At 39.2% G+C, this 19,129-nt stretch overlaps 1 protein-coding gene across 18 annotated transcripts in view; it reads left to right on the top strand.

The window, feature by feature from the left end:
• Positions 1-19,129, top strand: part of LOC136438017 (intersectin-1-like) — a 67,084-nt gene that overhangs the window by 10,424 nt on the left and 37,531 nt on the right. For 13 of the 18 annotated variants that reach the window (XM_066432767.1, XM_066432743.1, XM_066432710.1 and 10 more), the window contains exons 3-22: positions 1,099-1,154; positions 1,903-1,992; positions 2,635-2,698; positions 3,319-3,482; positions 3,967-4,092; positions 4,706-4,903; positions 5,527-5,590; positions 6,318-6,478; positions 7,565-7,618; positions 8,162-8,287; positions 8,997-9,094; positions 9,216-9,268; positions 9,958-10,069; positions 11,105-11,254; positions 12,432-12,572; positions 14,281-14,371; positions 14,574-14,713; positions 15,298-15,488; positions 16,486-16,631; positions 17,813-18,013. In XM_066432767.1, coding sequence (XP_066288864.1) covers positions 1,127-1,154; positions 1,903-1,992; positions 2,635-2,698; positions 3,319-3,482; positions 3,967-4,092; positions 4,706-4,903; positions 5,527-5,590; positions 6,318-6,478; positions 7,565-7,618; positions 8,162-8,287; positions 8,997-9,094; positions 9,216-9,268; positions 9,958-10,069; positions 11,105-11,254; positions 12,432-12,572; positions 14,281-14,371; positions 14,574-14,713; positions 15,298-15,488; positions 16,486-16,631; positions 17,813-18,013 — 2,398 coding nt within the window. In that variant the 5' untranslated portion in view covers positions 1,099-1,126. Of the gene's footprint in view, positions 1-1,098; positions 1,155-1,902; positions 1,993-2,634; positions 2,699-3,318; positions 3,483-3,966; positions 4,093-4,705; positions 4,904-5,526; positions 5,591-6,317; positions 6,488-7,564; positions 7,619-8,161; positions 8,288-8,996; positions 9,095-9,215; positions 9,269-9,957; positions 10,070-11,104; positions 11,255-12,431; positions 12,573-14,280; positions 14,372-14,573; positions 14,714-15,297; positions 15,489-16,485; positions 16,632-17,812; positions 18,014-19,129 lie in introns of all 18 variants that reach the window. The other 5 variants (XM_066432778.1, XM_066432772.1, XM_066432759.1 and 2 more) reach the window with 3 other exon arrangements.

Below are 19,129 nucleotides of genomic sequence, written 5' to 3'. Positions count from 1 at the left end.
ATATTTTATGAGAACTAAAGGTTTTGTATACATGTATGTACACCAGTATGTATTTATAAGTACAAGAAGCTTGATGATTGAATGCAAAACTGTATGTTCCCCTTTAGTAGTGAGAGAGAGAAAGCTGCCAGGAGGCCCATTATCAAACTTGACCTTCGTTTTCTTGACACTTATTCAACAACAAACGTCCACAACCTCTCGAGTTATGCTGTCTAAAAACACACACACACACACAAATACATGTACACAAACAAATTACGCATAAATGTTTGCAGTAGCTTTATGTTCACGGTTTTTGCAGTAAGCTCTTCACCGCAAACATAAAACCACCCCAAACATTTTTGCCCTCCTACCCTTTGTCTACTATTGTCTCAAAGTTTAGTAAACCACCGCGAACGCTCTTTTTTCTCCCTACCGCGAAATTAAAACCACATGAACTTAAATGCATTTACAGTATTCCCAAAACAGAATATTCTTGGCAACTTGAAGGTAGTACTTCCTGAACATTCTACTTTCTGGTTCCCAGGTTTTGTAAGTAGTTAACAGAGATCTGACATCTGGATCCTATTTACCTTACCTATCCCCAACCCACTGCTGTTGACAGGGCTGCATGTTTCTGACAGCCTTTGACCTGAGAATTCCTTTCTCCACTTAAAAGTTGTAGCTCAGGTAGTGGTTCTACCTCAGTGGGGCTCCCTTCTCTAGTTGTTAGTACATGTACTTTGGGTAAAATTGAAATGCTGCTTTATTGGGAGACTTCTTTCCAGCATGTTTTCTTAGCCCGTTACACCGTACAGTAGTTTTAGGCACACATCCCTACCAAACTCACTGAAAAAAGATGTCAGAGGTGTCCTTAGATTCCAGACCAGATAAAAGACCCTTAAGCCATGTAAGCAGAAATACCTAGGCCTCATGATCAACATCTGACTTTTCAGACTGAGTGAGGAATAACATTTGTTGGCAAGATTAAGCTTTCCTGACATGTAGTAATTCACCGGACATTGTAAGTTCATTACCATGTGATATATAGATAGGACACACTTTCATATATTAGTTAGTGGCATTTATTCACTTTGTACTCGCTGTCTGTGTTCCTAGGTTTGTGATGCTGTGACGAGCAACAAATATGGCTCAAGTGGGAGGAGGATTTGCAGGTAAGAACCACACACATATCCGAGATCTACATTTAGAATTACTTTCATGAGCTTTATAATATCAGTAGGTGCTTTTTAGATTGTGTTCTTTGCTAGCATGAAATGTAATTAATTTTGTCATCAATTCTGATGATTCTATGATTGCTATCTTTACTGTCTATTTCCAAATCTGATTAAGGATACAGTATTTAATACAAATAGATTCGATATGATAGTTATAGAAAGTCTTTATTGACACAACAAAAGTACAGCGACTTTCGTGAGGTCTTCTACAACTACATTTGTGTATACATGCAAACAACAAACAATGTTATACATGTATAAAATGATTATCCTACTTACAAGTATATGCATACTTCAACATGTTGAGTTTAACATATCACTTACACTACTAGTTCTAAGATCTAAACTGAAAACAGTTACATTCTTTGATATATTTACCTATTTGTACACAGTAAGGGTTGTCTCCTTCTAGAATGTATTTGAATTTATCTATAGAATGGAAGGAATCAAATTCTGTTGAACAAGCGGAAAGAAGGTTGAACAGCTTTGAGCGTTTATCATGATATCGTGGACAATCTAGGATAAAGTATTGTTCATCTTCGATTTATGACTTTTAGTAGTCTGCTGTTATTAGGGCAAAAGACTTTTTGATTGGTTCCATACAGAATATTTGTACAACTTACTACAAGCATAAAGAAGAAACTCTGATACTGTGCTGATGATAACCAAGTTGTTTCTCACCCAGGCCAAGGCCCGTGGGCCATCACAGTGGAGGAGAGGGCCAAGCATGATGCACAATTCTATGGGCTCAAACCTGTCAATGGTTTCATCACAGGTCTGTTTTCTGTATTATACTCTTTCTGCCATAGTATAAAAGTGTATAGTGCAGTTTCAACATACTATCTGCATGGTGAGTAGTAGGGGTGGATACCGGTTCGGCTTAATAAGGTCCAAGTCCAAGTTTAGGTCCAGAGATTTAGGTTCAGGTCCGGACCTGAACCTGGACCTGATCCTGTCCAGTTGATGTTTTGTTTTATTAGACCAATATTAAGCGTAGAGAATTAATACTGACACGCTCGACTATAAAAGTTTCTTGGTGAGAAAACTCTCAAGATAAACCAGTGTTTGATATTTGAATGTTGCATTTATTTTAAATGCCTTTCTTGTCAGAGGGGAGACTCAAAATTCTTTTTATCAAACAAAATAGAAAAATATATTTGTACTTTGTTCAGTTTTTTTTGGACTCAGGTTTTTGACTTTCAGGTTTTTTGGACTCGGTTCTTGAATGTTATAAAGGTCCGAATCAGGTCTAGCGAACCGGTATCCATCCCTAGTGAGTAGTGTATAAAGTGATTAATGTTAAAATTGTTAAACAAACAAACAAGCAAACAAATAAATCTCAATTTTTGTCCTGTTTAGTTGTTGAGCTATTTTAAAGTATGTTATGTATTGTTAACATTTTAATTTCATCACAAAGGTGGGCAAGCCAAGGATTTCTTCTTGCAGTCTCAGCTTCCACCCCCGATGTTGGCCCAAATATGGTCAGTCTTTACATTGTTATTTATGCTGATGATGTTTTAAGATTTGTTTTATCATCTTTCTATGAGATAACTGCATCGATTTTTGTTTCTCAACAAGTACAAACTACTTTTTATCACTCCTAGCCAAGATGTTGGAGACTCATATTGTATTGTAACGTTGTGCCTACAAAACTTGTGCCCTTGGGAAAGGCACTTAACACGACTTTCCTCACTTCACTCAGGTGTAAATGAGTACCTAGCTCATCTAGGGTTAGGGACGTCCCTCAGATATGTTAAATGGAGGTCCCGTGTTTGGGGAGAGCCGTACCCCGCGCACGTAAAAGAACCCACAACACCTTTTGAAAAAGAGTAGGGGCATGCCCCGGTGTTCGATGGTCCAAATCCTTCTGTCTGGAGTTGGTGATTCACTACAAATCACCCAGATGGAGGCCTGGCGAACCTCAGTCTCGTATCAGCCATACGGTGATTTACATCATTCACCCGGACGGGAGAACTGGCCGTCTTGTATGACAGCCAACGAAAGGGTATGTCACCCCGTAAAAAGGGTGGTATAACCCCATTGTAGCGAAAGCACGTAGACTGATGATGTACATTGTAACATTGTGATTTCTGATTCTCAGGAGCCTGGCAGACATGAACCAGGATGGTCGGATGGACAAACACGAATTCTCCATTGCCATGAAACTCATCCAAATGAAGCTGAAGGGTTTTGAGCTCCCCAAAGTTCTTCCTGCGGTCCTGAAAGGGCCCCCCACCCCCGTCATGGGATCATTTCCATCTCCAGGTATACAACTGTTTTTTTAAAAAAAGAGAGAACAAAGAGGGATAACATTTCCTACTTACATTATTATCTCCATGAAAAATGGAGATATTGTTTTGAGCATGTTTGTGTGTGTGTTTCCGTGTGTGTTTGTATGTGTGTCCGGATGCTTGTTGTCAGCATAACTCAAGAACGGCTGGATGGATTGTAATGATATTTGGTATGTAGGTAGGTGTTGGGAGAACAAGGGTCAAGGTCAATTTTGGGCCGCCTAGTATGTGACACTGGAACTGCATTGGTGTTTTTGTCAAAATCTTCCAAGGAGAATTACTGAACAAAGGAACGACAGATTTACATGTTATTTTTTTGTCATTGTTTCGTAGATAGAACCTTTTTCTATATCTTTTACATCTCGTTTGTTTTAAGGTACGGTGAATACTGCCTGTTTCAACTTTCTCTGAGACCTTTATTTTTTGTATTATTTCCCTATTTTGTGTTTGTGGTCCAGCCATGAGCATTCCTAGCTCTCAGCCTGTGATAGCCTCCGTCTCGGCGGGATATGGCACGCTGCCACCCCCTGTGGCCAATGGCGGCATGGGCATGATGAGGTCAATGACCCCTGGTCCAACCATGAGTAAGTCTTTTGTTTTGTTTTCTGTTGTGAAGACGCTTTTTACTTTTTTCTAACCTTTTGTTACTCTTTCTGAAAAGTTATCTCTATTCGATGCCCTTACTAGCATTTCTGGTTAACAATATGTAAGGATGACCCAGTGCCCATATCTTGTATCATAATTATGAACTGTGTTATGATATGACATTCATCTACTGCGATGTACTATCATGATATGACATAAATGTGACTTTGTCTTTCAGAATAAAATGTTGTATGCCAACCTACATACAATTAACAATTTTAACTGTTTGAAACTACATTGTACAGTTACTCAATACAAAAGTTGCTAAAGAAACTGGATACGCGTTGTAAACAGTCACACGTTTCAGGAAGCATCCGCTATCTTTCGTGAAGTAACTTTTGTATTGTGTATCTTGTTACCTGGATGTCTAACCTTGATTATATTGACGTACGTTTCAATGAAGATTAGACATCCAGGTAATTAAGATATCCCCCAAGGTAACAGTTACTCAATCAGCTAGATCTATAAAATCTGTCCAGTTGCTTATTAAAAAAAGTAACTGGTATTGTGCGTGTCTTACTTTTCCATTTAATGAAATTATTTTCCAACCAGGTGGAAGCCAGACCCTACCCAAGTCGGCTATGCCTCTCCAGCGATCCTCCTCGTTTGGGTCGCAGGAGTTGTCGACGTCGCCAACTCGCGGGCGGGCGGGATCGTTCACCGCGGACTGGGCCATCCCGACGCAGTCCAAACTCAAGTACAACCAGTTCTTCAACAGCCATGACAGGACAAGAACAGGCTTTATAACAGGTACTTACTTTGGATATTGGAGTTTTCTTTTTACACAACCAGTGACTTGTTACCTGCTGACGTTTAGGTGTCTGTCAGACACCTTCTTCAGAGTTTCTGACTGGAGTACTGCTTCTCGCCCCTATAAGTAGCCAAAGTAGGTGGGGCTAAGCTTTTTGTTGGGATTGTGTTCTCGCCGCAAAAGCGCCACCTACTTCGGCTACTTATAGTGGCAAGAAGCAGTACTCAAGCCAGAAGCTCTGAAGAAGGTGTCTAACAGACACTGAAACGTCAGCAGGTAAGAAGTCACTGGTTGTGTAAAAAGAAAACTCCAATATCCTATATTCTACCAACCTGATGAAATTATTTTTGAAAGGTACCTAGTAGACTTTGTTTTTTCTGATACTCGTATGCTGGATATACCGTAAAAATATATTGAACTGTATACATAACTGTATACTGAAGGTGAATCATGTTATGTTTAGGATATGTACACAAATGATTATTGATATTAGATAAGTCAACTTTGGTACTGAATAAAAATCTGTCAAAAATTTGATGGGCTTTAAGATGCAGAATGTATATTTTGGATGTTTTATACCATTTTAATCATGGTTATGTTCATATTTGCTTTCTTATTCAAGGTGCACAAGCCAAGAATATACTGTTGCAAACTGGCCTACCACAGGGAGCGCTTGCACAAATTTGGTAAGGATGTTTTAATGAATTCTCTGTGTTTTCAAAGTATTTTACAGAATACAAAAGTCAAGCAACTAGATAGGTTTTGTCAACCGTCAGATGTTTCAGAAAGCAAGTTTTGTAACCATCAGATGTTTTAGACAGCATCTGCTATCTTTCGCTGGTGACTATCCTTCGTCAGACACTGAGGAAAGATAACAGATGCTGTCTGAAACATCTGACTGAAGAAAACGTATCAAATTGCTTGAGTAACTTTAAAATTGTTTATTAATTTGATGTCTAAACGTTATCCTCTAGAGCAAAAAATCTGCCAATTTTGTAGTCTAGGTAAAGTAGAAGTTGAAGTACATTTTATTGTAGACTGTCCTTTGTATGATAGCGATAGAATAATTATTTTCAGTGATGTGTTAAGTAAATTCCCCTACTTCAGATACCTGAATAGTAGAGAGAAATTTATATGTCTTACAGCCTTCGACATAAAACCAACTTAAACTCTAATCACGCAGCCTCCTACATCTAATACAATTACCAAGAAGCGAGAGGAAGTCTAAAGTACTAGAGTATGCTAGATTTTTATATACAGTAAACTGAGTAATACTCATGAATATTGTATATAGTTGTTAACATGTGACCTGTGCTTAGCCCAGTGGGGCAAACATGTACAATAAAGGTCTTCATTCATCAATGATTCATATTATTTTAATCTTCTAATCACTTTTTGTCGCATCTTACGCAGGCAATTATCAGATGTTGACAACGATGGAAAGCTTACGCAGGAAGAGTTCGTCCTGGCCATGCATCTCACGGATGTCGCAAAGGCTGGTCCTCTGCCGGGAACGCTGCCGCCCGAGCTCGTGCCCCCGTCGTACCGCCGCGTACGTTCAGGAAGCCAGACAGGTAGGAAGGGTAGGTGACGCAATGTTTCCTACAAACATTGTGGTGGCTAGGGAGAAGGGTATACTGTCAGGGCATACTAGAACTACGAGGGGTAATCAATAAGTCCTCGGCCTCACCCAGAAATAAGCTTCACAACTCACATTTTTGGGGTATAATTTCAAGGTATGAAGTCTTTTATGAATATCTACAAAAATTCAAATCATTGTGATCATTACTTTGCTGACGACACTCAGTAACATTAGGTGAGGTAGAAGGATAAAAACATGGACAATTGAGCTGTGACCTGAGGTGTGCCGGCCGACTTGCTCTACTGAAAGTTAGATACCCACTTCTTTTTAGTGGAAATAAGAAGGGAACCTTCATCAAACATTTTGACAATGACTTTGAAGATTTTATGCCGATTCATGGCATGAGGAACTCGATCCACACAGCTCTGATCACAGTAGTGCACTCTTGTTTTTCTTGTCACTTACCTACGAGTTTTCAAATGGACGTCGACTAGAAAGTATTGGCCTCAATAATGTGAAGTTTGGTGGATGTTGCTAAAAGATGTCATACAACATAATTATGCCCCGAAATTTGAGTGAACCTTATTTCTGGGTGAGGCTGAGAACTTATTGATCACCCCTCGTACTGTTTCTCTGTTATAGAATGTGGGCTTAGAGTGGCATGAAGGTCTAAGTCTTAGGCTAAGGATTTTCTCTGGATATGGCGCCCTTGGTTCTCAAAGTCAATACTGTTTCTCCTATAGTTTACAGAAAGTATGTCAGCACTTCAAAGTTCTCACTTGTTGTTCAGCAATTTTTGTAGAAAAGTTGTAAAAGTGGATGTCATGTGCATGTGAGGGAAAGTTCTGTTGTCAAAAACTTTAAGGTTCAGCCTCTGAGTTTCAGTAAAGCTTATAGAATCTTTAAGAGCACTTACACATGTATGTTTTTGCTGTGGTTTGTAGTCACTGTGATAGATTGTTAGAAAGAAAACTGCATTGTTTAGAGGTGAAAGTATTTAAGGTAACTTCTATACACTGTACAAGAACAATCAGCAGATTCATACCATGGTTATCGTTCTGTGTCACTTTGCTCGTAGCCCAGTTTGCCTCCCTTGTCTCCCCGCGGGGGTGGGGGAGCCTGCGGTCCCCAGGTATGTAGGTGTGGCAGGAAGGAGGGAGCTAATACTAGTAATACTGAGAAGCAATAAAACTCATGCATCCCCTGTAGGCATGCAGGTGGTGGAGGTGATAGTGTAGTGTAGGTAAAAGGAGATTAACTCTGATCACAGAGGTTTCAAGGCAGGGACCATCTCAAAAGTTTGTGTGTCACTGTGAAGAACTCATGTTGTGCAATTCTATGCACTGCTAAAACAGTAATGATTTGCATACAATGTATAGTATTTATTTTCAATGTTGATCCTAGCCAACATTTTGTTTTCCAATCCAAAATTTTTACAGTTAGCTCCAAAGTTGAACTTTTGAGATGGTCCTATACACATTTACAAGACAAACTTTAACCCATTGGTTTCCAGCATTGCCTCTTGATCATCAATATGGTATAACATAACACTACACCATCTAACTCTCTTCTAGGCTTTGGTTGGTTGTGAAGAAAACTGGGTACAAGGTGAGTCAAAACGTCAACATTCCATAAGAAATTATGTTTGATGGTTGTTACTTTCCGACTGTTGTAGGTCCTGCGGCAATGATACAGCCCCCCATGGGTATAGGAGTGGCTCAGCTCATCACACAGCCCAGTCTGGATGGACAGTCAGGAGCAGGCAGTGAAGATGAAGCTGACAAGAAACAAATCCCTCCTGGTAAGTCAAGTCGTTTCTGACTTAAGGAGAAGAGATGCTGTTTCCAGGGGTGCCAAAGAATTCATACGAATTTAACAGAATTCAAACGAGTTTTACGGAATACATACGATCCATTAGGAGAAACAAACGAATTCTATGGAATACATACGATCCATTACTAAGAAACATAATTATGAATTTTACGGAATACATACGATCCATTACTAAAGAAACATGCGATCCTTACTTATTTGTTGGGCATCGCGCAAGAACCGAATCTAGCTTTGTCTGGTCCTCCTAGTTGGTCTAAGCCTACATCAGTCTTAATTCAGAGCAGCTTGAGATTTTTAGAATTAAGCAGGATGGGATACGCCATCGTTGAGCTCTTAAAAGCCAAGATATCATACGAAGAACTGGTTATCCCGAGTCTGCCATCTTGAATTTGGCGGTCATGTCATGTGATCCAATAGATAGTAAGGATCATATTTTTCCTAGTAATAGATCGTATGAATTCCGTAAAATTCATATGTTTCTGTGTAATTGATCGTACATGTATGTATTCCGTAAAACTCGTATGTATTCCGTAAAATTTGTATGTTTCTCGTAATGGATCGTATGTATTGTATGATTTCTGTAATGCACATGTACATGTTTCTGGCAAAATTTATGAAGGAAAATATAGATGCAAAACAAACAGGCTAGAGATGACAGCCGTGTGTTTTTGTTTCAGTGTCGTTCGAGGATAAGAAAAGAGAGAACTTTGAGCTGGGTCAACAGATTTTGGAACAGAAAAGACAAGCACTCCTGGAGGTAGAAAGGAAGGAAAAGGTAAATATCATGAAATGTATCTGAATGATTCTGTTATTGCAAAATGTTTGATGGTCAGCATGGTACATGACTTGTATTTTAAATCTTCACGAACTTGGCTTCTCTTTTTTTTTATCAATAGGAAAGAAGAGTTGCAGAAGAAAGGGCAGAGCATGAAAGAAGAGAGAGAGAAAGGTAAGGTTAAGAATGGCAGGGTACAATCAAATAAATCAAATAACATTTATTCATCTTGGAGTCAGCCCTATATAGACTTTAGCAGCTCTTGTCTCAGTAGTAAAAAGGATTTTCTAAGAGTGGTACAAAGTTGCATATGGTCTGAGGCTGAAACTTAAAGAGTCAAACTTAGATAGATTTTGAGTTTAAAAGATCTCAATTTACTTTTGCAGTATGTTTCATTTACATGTACATGTATTGGGCAGTGGAAAGTTGTTTTGTCTGCTGACTGCAGCTGTGCAGAAGAGCCCCCTAGTGACTAGTTAGGGAAAAGTAGCTAATGATTGAATTCTGACTGGAGACTTGTGAGGAACTCTCAAACAGAAAGTGTACTTTTGCAGTATGTTTCATTTATTGGACAGTGGAAAGTTGTTTTGTCTGCTGACTGCAGCTGTGCAGAAGAGCCCCCTAGTGACTAGTTAGGGAAAAGCGGCTAATGATTGAATTCTGACTGGAGACTTGTGAGGAACTCTCAAACAGAAAGTGTACTTTTGCAGTATGTTTCATTTATTGGACAGTGGAAAGTTGTTTTGTCTGCTAACTGCAGCTGTGCAGAAGAGCCCCCTAGTGACTAGTTAGTGAAAAGCAGCTAATGATTGAATTCTGACTTGTGAGGAACTCTCAAACAGAAAGTTGACTTTTTTGTGCAGATTGGAGCAAGAGCGCAGAAGACAGATGGAGATAGAAAAACAGCTGGCTAAGCAGAGAGAGATAGAGATGGAAAGAGAGGAGCAAAGGAGGAAAGCTGAAGAACAAAGAGAGGTCAGTAGGTGGCGCTGTGACACATCTTATTCTATCCAGCACATTCCAATGTATTAAAGGGGCATATTGTGACATGAACATAAAACAAAATTCTTTGGTTTTGATTATTTTTCTACATCATTAGTTGAATCTACCTTATTACACTGCACAGCAATATTCATCACGTAAGGATGCGACTTTGTAATGTCGTGCGAACGTCTTGAAAAAAATTATATACGCCATCCCCGCTGCCGCTTGAATTGGCCGCCATCTTGTCCAACATTCCGACGAACCACCGAACAAGCGATCGAACGTCAGACGTTCTGAAGTTTGTTTACTTGTGGTGATTTTCCTGTGACGCTCGAACTCCGACCATAACGGTCGATTCGGATTTTTCGTAGCGTTCTACGCTGGCTTATTTGCATATTAACTTGCGTCCCGCAAGTTAATATGTAAATGCCCCAGATTCTACACGTTTGGCGTTTTTCGTCGTTTATTAATGCTGGAAATGTGACAAAATGACGGGAATATGTTGGAAATAAGTAACAAATAAGTTAAAGATGTTAATCTTAGTGTAGATCTTTCAAATTCTTACTATTTGTAGTTTTTGCCCACCAGATTCTACAATATGCCCCTTTAAACTGTTCTGTCTCCTTGCATTGAAATGGTGCTGGTACATTTTTCTTCCTAAGGCCGCACCAATTTAATTTCTTGGTTAACGGAATTTTTAAAATTATGCTAGATTGGAAAATCAACATGAAAACAGAATCTCAGAGGAAAGTTTGTACTTTGGTGCACACAATTTCAGGGAGTGAACAGGGTCAGGTGCAAGTTTTCACCCCAGCCTTCTGTTTTCATGATTTTATTTTGCTAAAAAATTTTTTAAAATCTGTTAACCAAGAAATTAAATTGGTGTGGCCTTAGCAAAAGAAACATGAAAATCAACTTAAAAGGCAGAACATTACTTTTTTTTCAAAGCCTTCACAAAGCTGAGAGGAGCCCCTCACTCAAGAAAATTTATGTATGAAATTTTTTTCTGTTTCGATTTTTCCACAGGCGGCCAAGCGAGAACTGGAGCGTCAGCGTCAGTTGGAGTTGGAACGTCAAAAGAAGCAGGCTCTGGAGAACCAGCGGGTCAAGTTACAGGAGGAGGTCTGCAAAATCAAGGCTCACAAGAACAAAGTGGTGTACGAATGGCAGACTGTGGTAAGTATCTTACAGAACAGGCCACGAAATACACATCAACTTTCGCGAACCTCCCGCAATCTAAAATAAGGACGAACAAGTGTTATGTTAATTGACGAATGCAAATACTGCTCATTAACGACCAAATCTTGCGGAAGATTTCTTCCGCAGAGGCGTTACTCGGGACCCAGGAAAAGTTTTGCACCTTGTGCGAGTCCAGATCACCTCTACTGAACCTACCGTGCGCTTTCGGGAAACCTTACGCACTCTTTCGCAAAAGGTCGTGCAAGTTCTTTTGCGAAATGTTACGCACTCTTTCGCGAAACCTTACGCACTCTTTCGCAAAACCTTATGCACTCTTTCGCAAAACGTTTTGCAAAACTTGATACGTATTTTGTGGCCTGTACTGTACCTTCTATCCTGTCTGCTTTTCACTGAGGTGTTGCAATCATCATCATCATTGCAATCAGTTGGCGTGTTTGTTTGTCTTTGTATGTGTCCACAGTCAAGTGAATATTGCAGAGTGGCAGCATGAAAGGCGGAAGTGGTGTAATAGGATACTTGGAGGATTGGAAGTGTGGTTTTGTCTTGGGTCCAATTGTGTTGTAGTTGAGAGCCAGGATTACTCATGGCTATGCCCATGCAGTAATATTGATGTCAGGGTGTTAGAGCATGTCACAACGATGTTCAATGAATTGTATCGGACTCTTGTTTACTTTTGTGCTAGGGTTATAAGGTCTACTCATTGATTGTGCTGTTTTACATTAATCAAGCACAAGTTGTGCATTTTAAACGCAACCAAAGCAATATTAGGGGCCCAAAATGGAAATTAAAAAAATGCTGAAATCTTAATAATAGTGACATTTATTAACACTGTTCAGCACATTTGCGTAGTAACTTAGGTTGAACATTTTAAAACCGTGCAAAAAACCCCGCGACGATTCTCAGTGAGTTCTCACATCACAACGACAGCCTATTTTTGCATCATGCGTGGCCGTCGCTATACATTGAGATAGATTGTTTGAACTAGTCATATAGAAATAACTGAATAAATTGAGTTTCAAAATCAAATCAAAATTTTGGGGCCCTGATATTGCTTGGGTTTCCTTTAAGGGATATCTTGTTGCCATTCCTGTGCTCGGTGTTGGAGTTAACCTTTTCCATGTCAACGAAAGCTTTTAAACATTTTTCCACGCAGACTGAAAAGAGAGACAAGTTACAAAAGGCTTTTGAGGAATCTAACCGAGGCATCTCAGAACACAAGGATGCCATCATGCAACTCAGCCAGACCCTCATCTCACGGACATCAAAGGTGGAAACAATGCAGCATGAACTAGAGGTCAGTTATATGTTTATGATGCCACATCTAAACACGTCTGTTCAATTATAAGTCAGAATATAGTTTATATCTAGGCAAGACTTCTGGTAAATGCAGAAATGTTCGCGTTGGTTTTACTGTATGTTCACGGCGACTGTTTCACGGCGAACATAAAACCACCGCAAACATTTAATAATATGTCCAATACTGTAGCAGTATGTGACTATTGCGCTGACGAAAAATTAAAACCACCGTGATCACTCCATTTTTGCCTTAGCACGAAATAAACACCACGCGAACTTAAATACATTTACAGTATTATGAAGAGGTGCTTTCTTGTCACTTAGTAATACCACTGAAACTTCAGTTGTTTTAAGAACTGGAGGATTCAAGCAGGCCTCGAAATTAACTTTTTCCCCTACTGTCCCAACATTGTCCCAAAAGTGGATTTCAACTGTCCCGAAAGTGTCCTGAAGTGTCCCAACCAGGGCCAAAGATATGAACTTAGTGTCGGGTCTGCATTCAGTTCCAGAGGTTCATGTTCAGGTTTGGACCTATACTCAAGTCAGGACCTGAGCCCAAGCCAATCTGTGTTTTTTTTAGTTATATACAAAGTGTGTATTGTAAAATAGAAAATTGCATGAAATTTGAAAAAAATAATACATACAAAGGTATATACACTCAGTAGTAAACACAAGTTTCAACAAAGTTAACAACCAGAAATATTGTTAACAACCTGAAATAATGTATTTTGATAGGTTAGGCTACACCAAGTAATTTTTATGGATGACGTCCGCGCGCGCATTGATTTTGGTCTGTTCCCAGAAAAAAACCCAAGAAATTCCGCTTCCTGTAACTATGATCAAAGAGTTACGACAGTGCTGCAAATCGAAAGAAACAGGACAGGACAACAACTGCTGTTCAACTTCAACTGATTTATTCAAATTATTGCTTTTTCATGATGAATAAAAGAATTGTTAGTTGTTACACTGTGTTCTCTCATTCAATTTGTGTCCTAACATGTGTCGTCGACTATTATATTTCAAATCTAGGCATCTTTTTTTTTTTGGCCCTTCTTGTTTTTTTTTTGAGCTCTCGCATTAGATTTACATGTAGGGTCTCCAAAGGACGTCATCCATAAAAATTACTTGGTGTAGCCTTATAAAAGAAAAAGCATAATTCTGCAGAGTTTAAAGACTTCATTGACTCTTGGGGAGGTAGAATAAATCCGAAAATGTTTGATTTCTAATCTTGCAGGGCAAACCTTAATCAAGTAAATGAGGTGTGACCATCCCTCTGCTGACCCCCTGTCAGTGGAGCAGACATGTGCCACAGCCTAGCTGGGACAGGCTTTCCTTTCACTATGCTGAGTGATAAATGATGATTGATTTTGAGAAGACTAGTACCACACCAAAAACAGTGGGTGGGACCAGTATACAGTTTCACAAGGGAGGAGCACAGTGGCACTCAGGAGCCCTGATTGTCCCAAATATGTCCCGAATTGATTATTGAGTTGTCCCAGGTCAAATTTTGGTGGCCCCGGGACATAGGGACATAGTTAACTTCGAGCCCTGTTCAAGCCATGGCTTATATAGTGTAATTCTTGACTTACTGTAAAATATAGCTCAAATTGTCATTTTTGACATTAATAATTTATCAGGCATGTATACAATGTAAATAAATGAGAAAAAAATGTAGGATTAAGGACTTTTTGTTAATTTCTTCACAGGAATACAAGCAAAGACTAGAAGCCCTGAAGAGAGAAAAGGAAGACTTGAATAATAAATTGAGTGGGACCAAAGAGGGAACATCAAATATATGTGGGTATCATTTTTACTGCAGTTCTTATACACTAGGTTTATATTTGAATTTCCTAAGATATCTTTGGCTTAAGTGATTTCACGTTTAAAAAGTATCTGTCCGTATCACTTAGTGTATCCATGTCTCAATATTCACAAGAAGTTATTTTTTATATTTCCTTCCCATGATGAGTTGTTGTTGTTTGTTTGTTTGTTTGTTTAGTGGACTCCCAGGCTTCAGTAAGGTTCAGCTACAACAACAAACAGGTGCTGATACAGAAAGAACGAACAGAGTGGGAGAAACTGGAAGCAAATCTTATGGAAAAGACAAAAGAACTGGAACAAACTCAAGGACTTCTAAAGGTAATCTTTTTACTTTCTGATCGAGTTCTGTACAGCACTCCTATAGTGGAGCCAAACTTGTAAGACTGTCAGAACATTTGTCACAAGTCACCATCTATTTTTGCACTATTAGCCTACTATGTGCATTGCTGAAATACCATTGCATTGTACCTGCCCAAGAAGACCACTCAGGGAAACAAAAAGATCTGGCCAATGAGGACAGGTGGTCACTACTGACAGTATTTTTAATGCTAGTGTCAATGGAAAAATATCTAAAGGACTAACAAAAGTGGTCAAGGTCCTTATGTAGAGGTTGTCACTTTTAGAAGTTTGACTGTATCAAACTGTTATGTGTTATTTAAGTGGAATCATTTGCCTTCCACTGTCTCGAAAAAAGAAGTCAAACCCAAATAAGATAAAATTTAGTGTTAGTATTTAGACAAGAATAATGCTATATTGTTACTAATTGTCTGTCCGTCCTTCCTTCCTTGTCACATGTACTTGCAATTAGCCAACGGGCAAGAACTTGCAATAAACTAAACTAAACTTATTATTAATCATGTAAGATGCATATGATCCTTTATGTTCCAATGCCATTCTTCCAGCAATTGAAAGACGGGATGGGAACAACAAATCGAGAGATCCAGAGACTGCAGATGAAGGGGCAGCAGTACAACGTGGAGGCAGCAGCACGGGCACACAGGGAGGGGGAGGAGAAGAAGAAAATGGAGGAGATAGAACGGGCAAACCGCGCCGCCGAGGAAATCAAGAGACTACGGGACCAAGAATCCAAGATGTAAGTTACGTTGATGAAAGTTAGACATCCAGGTAGTAAGATATGCCGAAAATAGTTACTCAAGTAACTGGATCAAATTTTGAAACAGTCAGACGTTTCAGACAGCATCCGCTGTCTTTCGTCAGTGACTAAGGATAGGACAGGAAAACCTGAGGTTTTATACCAAAACTCTGAATGGATATGTTAATTCGGTTAAGACAATTTAGGATGTCTTGACGTAGTCTTCAAAAGAAGATTAATTCAAGACAAGGTTGAATGCTAATGGTTCAACTGTTGTTTTAGTACAGTAACTAAATGTTGTTCGGTGGGGAGTGGTGGGTAGTGCATTATCCCAAGTGCCTGAAAGTTTTGGTATATAACCTCAGGTTTCCCAGTCCTATCCTAAGTCAATGACGAAAGACAGCGGATGCTGTCAGAAACGTCTGACTGTTTCAAAGTGGTTGATCCAGTTGCTTGAGTAGCTATTTCCTGCACCAGATGTTCTGTAAATATTGAGACTTTTGTGACAGTTGTATTTTTGCTGTAACTTCACAATGGTGAATATCTCTCCCTTGCATGACTACTGTACTATGTAGCATTGTGTCAACCACATATAAAAAACAGCAAAAATCTCCTTTTCCCTCCTACGGCAAAATAAAACCATTACAAAAGTAGATGAATTTACGGTGTGTTACATGTAGATGCGTAATTGTTGTCTTTAGTTAGTACTTTGTAGTATTCGAAAAACGCTACTTCACTACTTGTGATATTCAGATTAAAAAGTGTAAAGGTTTGAATCAAAAGCTGAATATTGTAAGTAAGGAAACTTTATAAACTTTATATTTTGAAGACTGCTTGAAAACATTTTTAGAAAATCTTATAGAGTTACGGACAGCCATAATCATGTACCTGTGTACCAATATCTAGTGTTTGAAAATTTGTGCTTCCTAAATTAAACCATCAGACATTTACATAAAATGGCTCAATTTCACTTTGTCTTTTATCATTTTGTCTCCAGGAAAACTCCACCCCCTCGGCCCACTGCACCACCAAAACCTGCCACCCCACCAAAGAGACCACCTGCTCCAAAAATCGAGACCGAGTGGCCCGCTGACCACGACCCATTCGCCAACATGGCTGACCAGACTGACCCATTCGCCAATGGTATTTTTTAAGTTAACCTTTTCAACAGTTACAGTATTATGCAGTATCTATAGTTAAGTTTGAGGTCTCACCATTTTTGCAAAATCCTGCACACAAGTCTATCCTAAACATGAACCCAAAGCTGACTTCCTCTTTCAGGTTCAAACCTTGACCTTTAACCTTCTCCCTGCTGCCTAACTCTATAACCAATAGAGACTGAGTTGCCAAACGGCTACTTCAGTGTGCTAAGGGTTAAGCAGAATAATAAACTCCCCAGCCCTCAAACCACCACACCCTACCCCCAACCTGTCCTTTCTCATACATGTAGTCCACTTTGGTTTTGATTTGTGTAGTTGGTATCTTATTGTGATAATATGCCAGGTAGATGAAATAGCTTCTTTACAAGTTTTGACTTAAAAGATAGTTGAGCATGCCTAAAGGTGACATATATCAATGTAATCAGTTCTCTCTGAGTAGTTTTCTTCACTTTTTTCTTGTACTTGTACTTATCCATGAGATTACTTTTGCATGATCTGTTATGTAGGATTATATCTTGCCCTCGTTTAGCTTTCAGCATGGAAGTCTACATTTAGTTAGACTTAAAGGAATCCAGAGCATTTTATGAGGCTTGAAACTTGAATAAAAAACTCCAATTTCTAGTCATTCCTACACATAGTAAGTTTCAATAACACTACACCATTACATATTGGCATTAAAGGAGCAAAGATACAATGTCGTTGTGTGATGAGAACTGATAGAAAATCCAAGCCCTAATAGACTGATCCTGACTGTCCATCACAATTAGCGGTTCGACCAATGAGAGAAAGACTGCATGTCCGTCAAATATTTGCATTTTTATGTTTTAATTTTGCATTTCTACGTTTTGACGGAGGTGGGCGGGGCTATGATATCGGTCTACATGTATTTACACTAGGTGCATGAAACTAAAAGATCACCATGTAGCTTATTTTTGGGCCGCTTTTGAGTACTTTTGATAAGATATCTGCACACAAATGTAACAGTGGCATTTAATGTCAATTTCATGAAGATTACAGCAACTAGAATATTTCCAGTTTTCAAGCCTCATAAAGTGCTCTGGGTGCCTTAAAATGAACATACTACCATGTATAATGCATGTTGGCTAACTGTAGTAGTTATTTGTAGAGAGTAGTTGTGCATTTTTGTCTTGTCTCTTCCCTCAGACAAAGATGCCTTTGCTGAAGACCCTTTCAAAAATACAGAAGACCCTTTCAAATCTACAGAAGACCCTTTCAAATCTACCGAAGACCCTTTTCAAAGTACCACAACTACAGAGGATCCGTTTAAAACGTCCGAGGAAGATGATCCATTCAAAACAACGGAAGCTGAAGATCCGTTTAAGTCCACCCCGACTCCAGTAGAAAGTAATAACTATTCTCCACTAATCATTTGTCAGAAAATGCTAACAGGAGACAGGACAGAGGAAGAAACATCAAAAGGGGGAAATTTCCTGTTGTTTGACAAGAATAAAACTCTTCAGATTCACTGCCGAGCACCCTCCCGAACAGGCCCGCTATCGCTCGGTAACATTACCTCCCATAGCGGCCCTGCCCTTTCAAACCGGTAAAATTGCTTCTGGTAACGTTATTGACAGTTGCTCATGAATAATTAATGAGCTAGCCTTATTTGGCACAAACAGCCATTACTTTTTCTCTGAACCCAAAGTACCGATGTAAGACGTAACCTGATTGGTTGATGGCATCCCAGCGTCCTATGCACATTTGCTCTAGATGAGCTTAAGCCAACCCTCTGATTGAAATGCCAGAAACGATTTTACCGGCTTGAAAGGGCAGGGCCGCTATGGGAGGTAACGTTTACCGAGCGATAGCGGGCCTGTTCGTGAGGGTGCTGCTGAGGGTCTTAAGTCAAGTTTAGAGAAACTTTTAGAAAGTTTTATGGACTCCGAAGTAGTCAAAGTCAGAAAGAATCCTACAATTGTTTCAGGCCTGGGGTACTTTTACATGTATTATGTGGAAGTTCATGCACATATATAATGTAGGCCCTCTGGTTTTCAAGACATTCTTTTTCTTAGCCTGTACTTCATATCTCTCTGCAAGGTTTGAAGTGTAGGGTGTTAAAAACTTTGCTCATTTTACAAAGCTTTGCTCTGAAAACTGTGCTTTGCAAGAAATGACACCAGTAAAAAAAATGGTATATTTTCCTCACGATTTTACCGAGTGTACTTTTGAATGAACCTCCTCTGTCCATCTAAGGCTTCATCTTATTCAACTCATACACATCTAATTTTAGTCGAATTCTGAACATTAATTTTTTTGGTCGTTTTTCGTTGATAATGGTTTAAAGCAGTCTGTGAGTAACTTTTGATAAGGTCACACCAATTTAATTTGTTGCTTCTCTGATTTTTTCAGAAAAAATTGAAGCGACAGGGCGGGAAAAAAAATAAAAATAGAATATTTTGCAAATAGTCTGGGGTGAAGATAAGGGTTTACATAACATACAATGTAAAGAATAAGAGGATT

This window comes from Branchiostoma lanceolatum, chromosome 1, assembly GCF_035083965.1.
Source record: "Branchiostoma lanceolatum isolate klBraLanc5 chromosome 1, klBraLanc5.hap2, whole genome shotgun sequence".
Classification (NCBI taxonomy): domain Eukaryota; kingdom Metazoa; phylum Chordata; class Leptocardii; order Amphioxiformes; family Branchiostomatidae; genus Branchiostoma; species Branchiostoma lanceolatum.
Note: the sequence above shows the minus strand (reverse complement) of the source record. Positions and strands in the feature narration are given on the sequence as shown.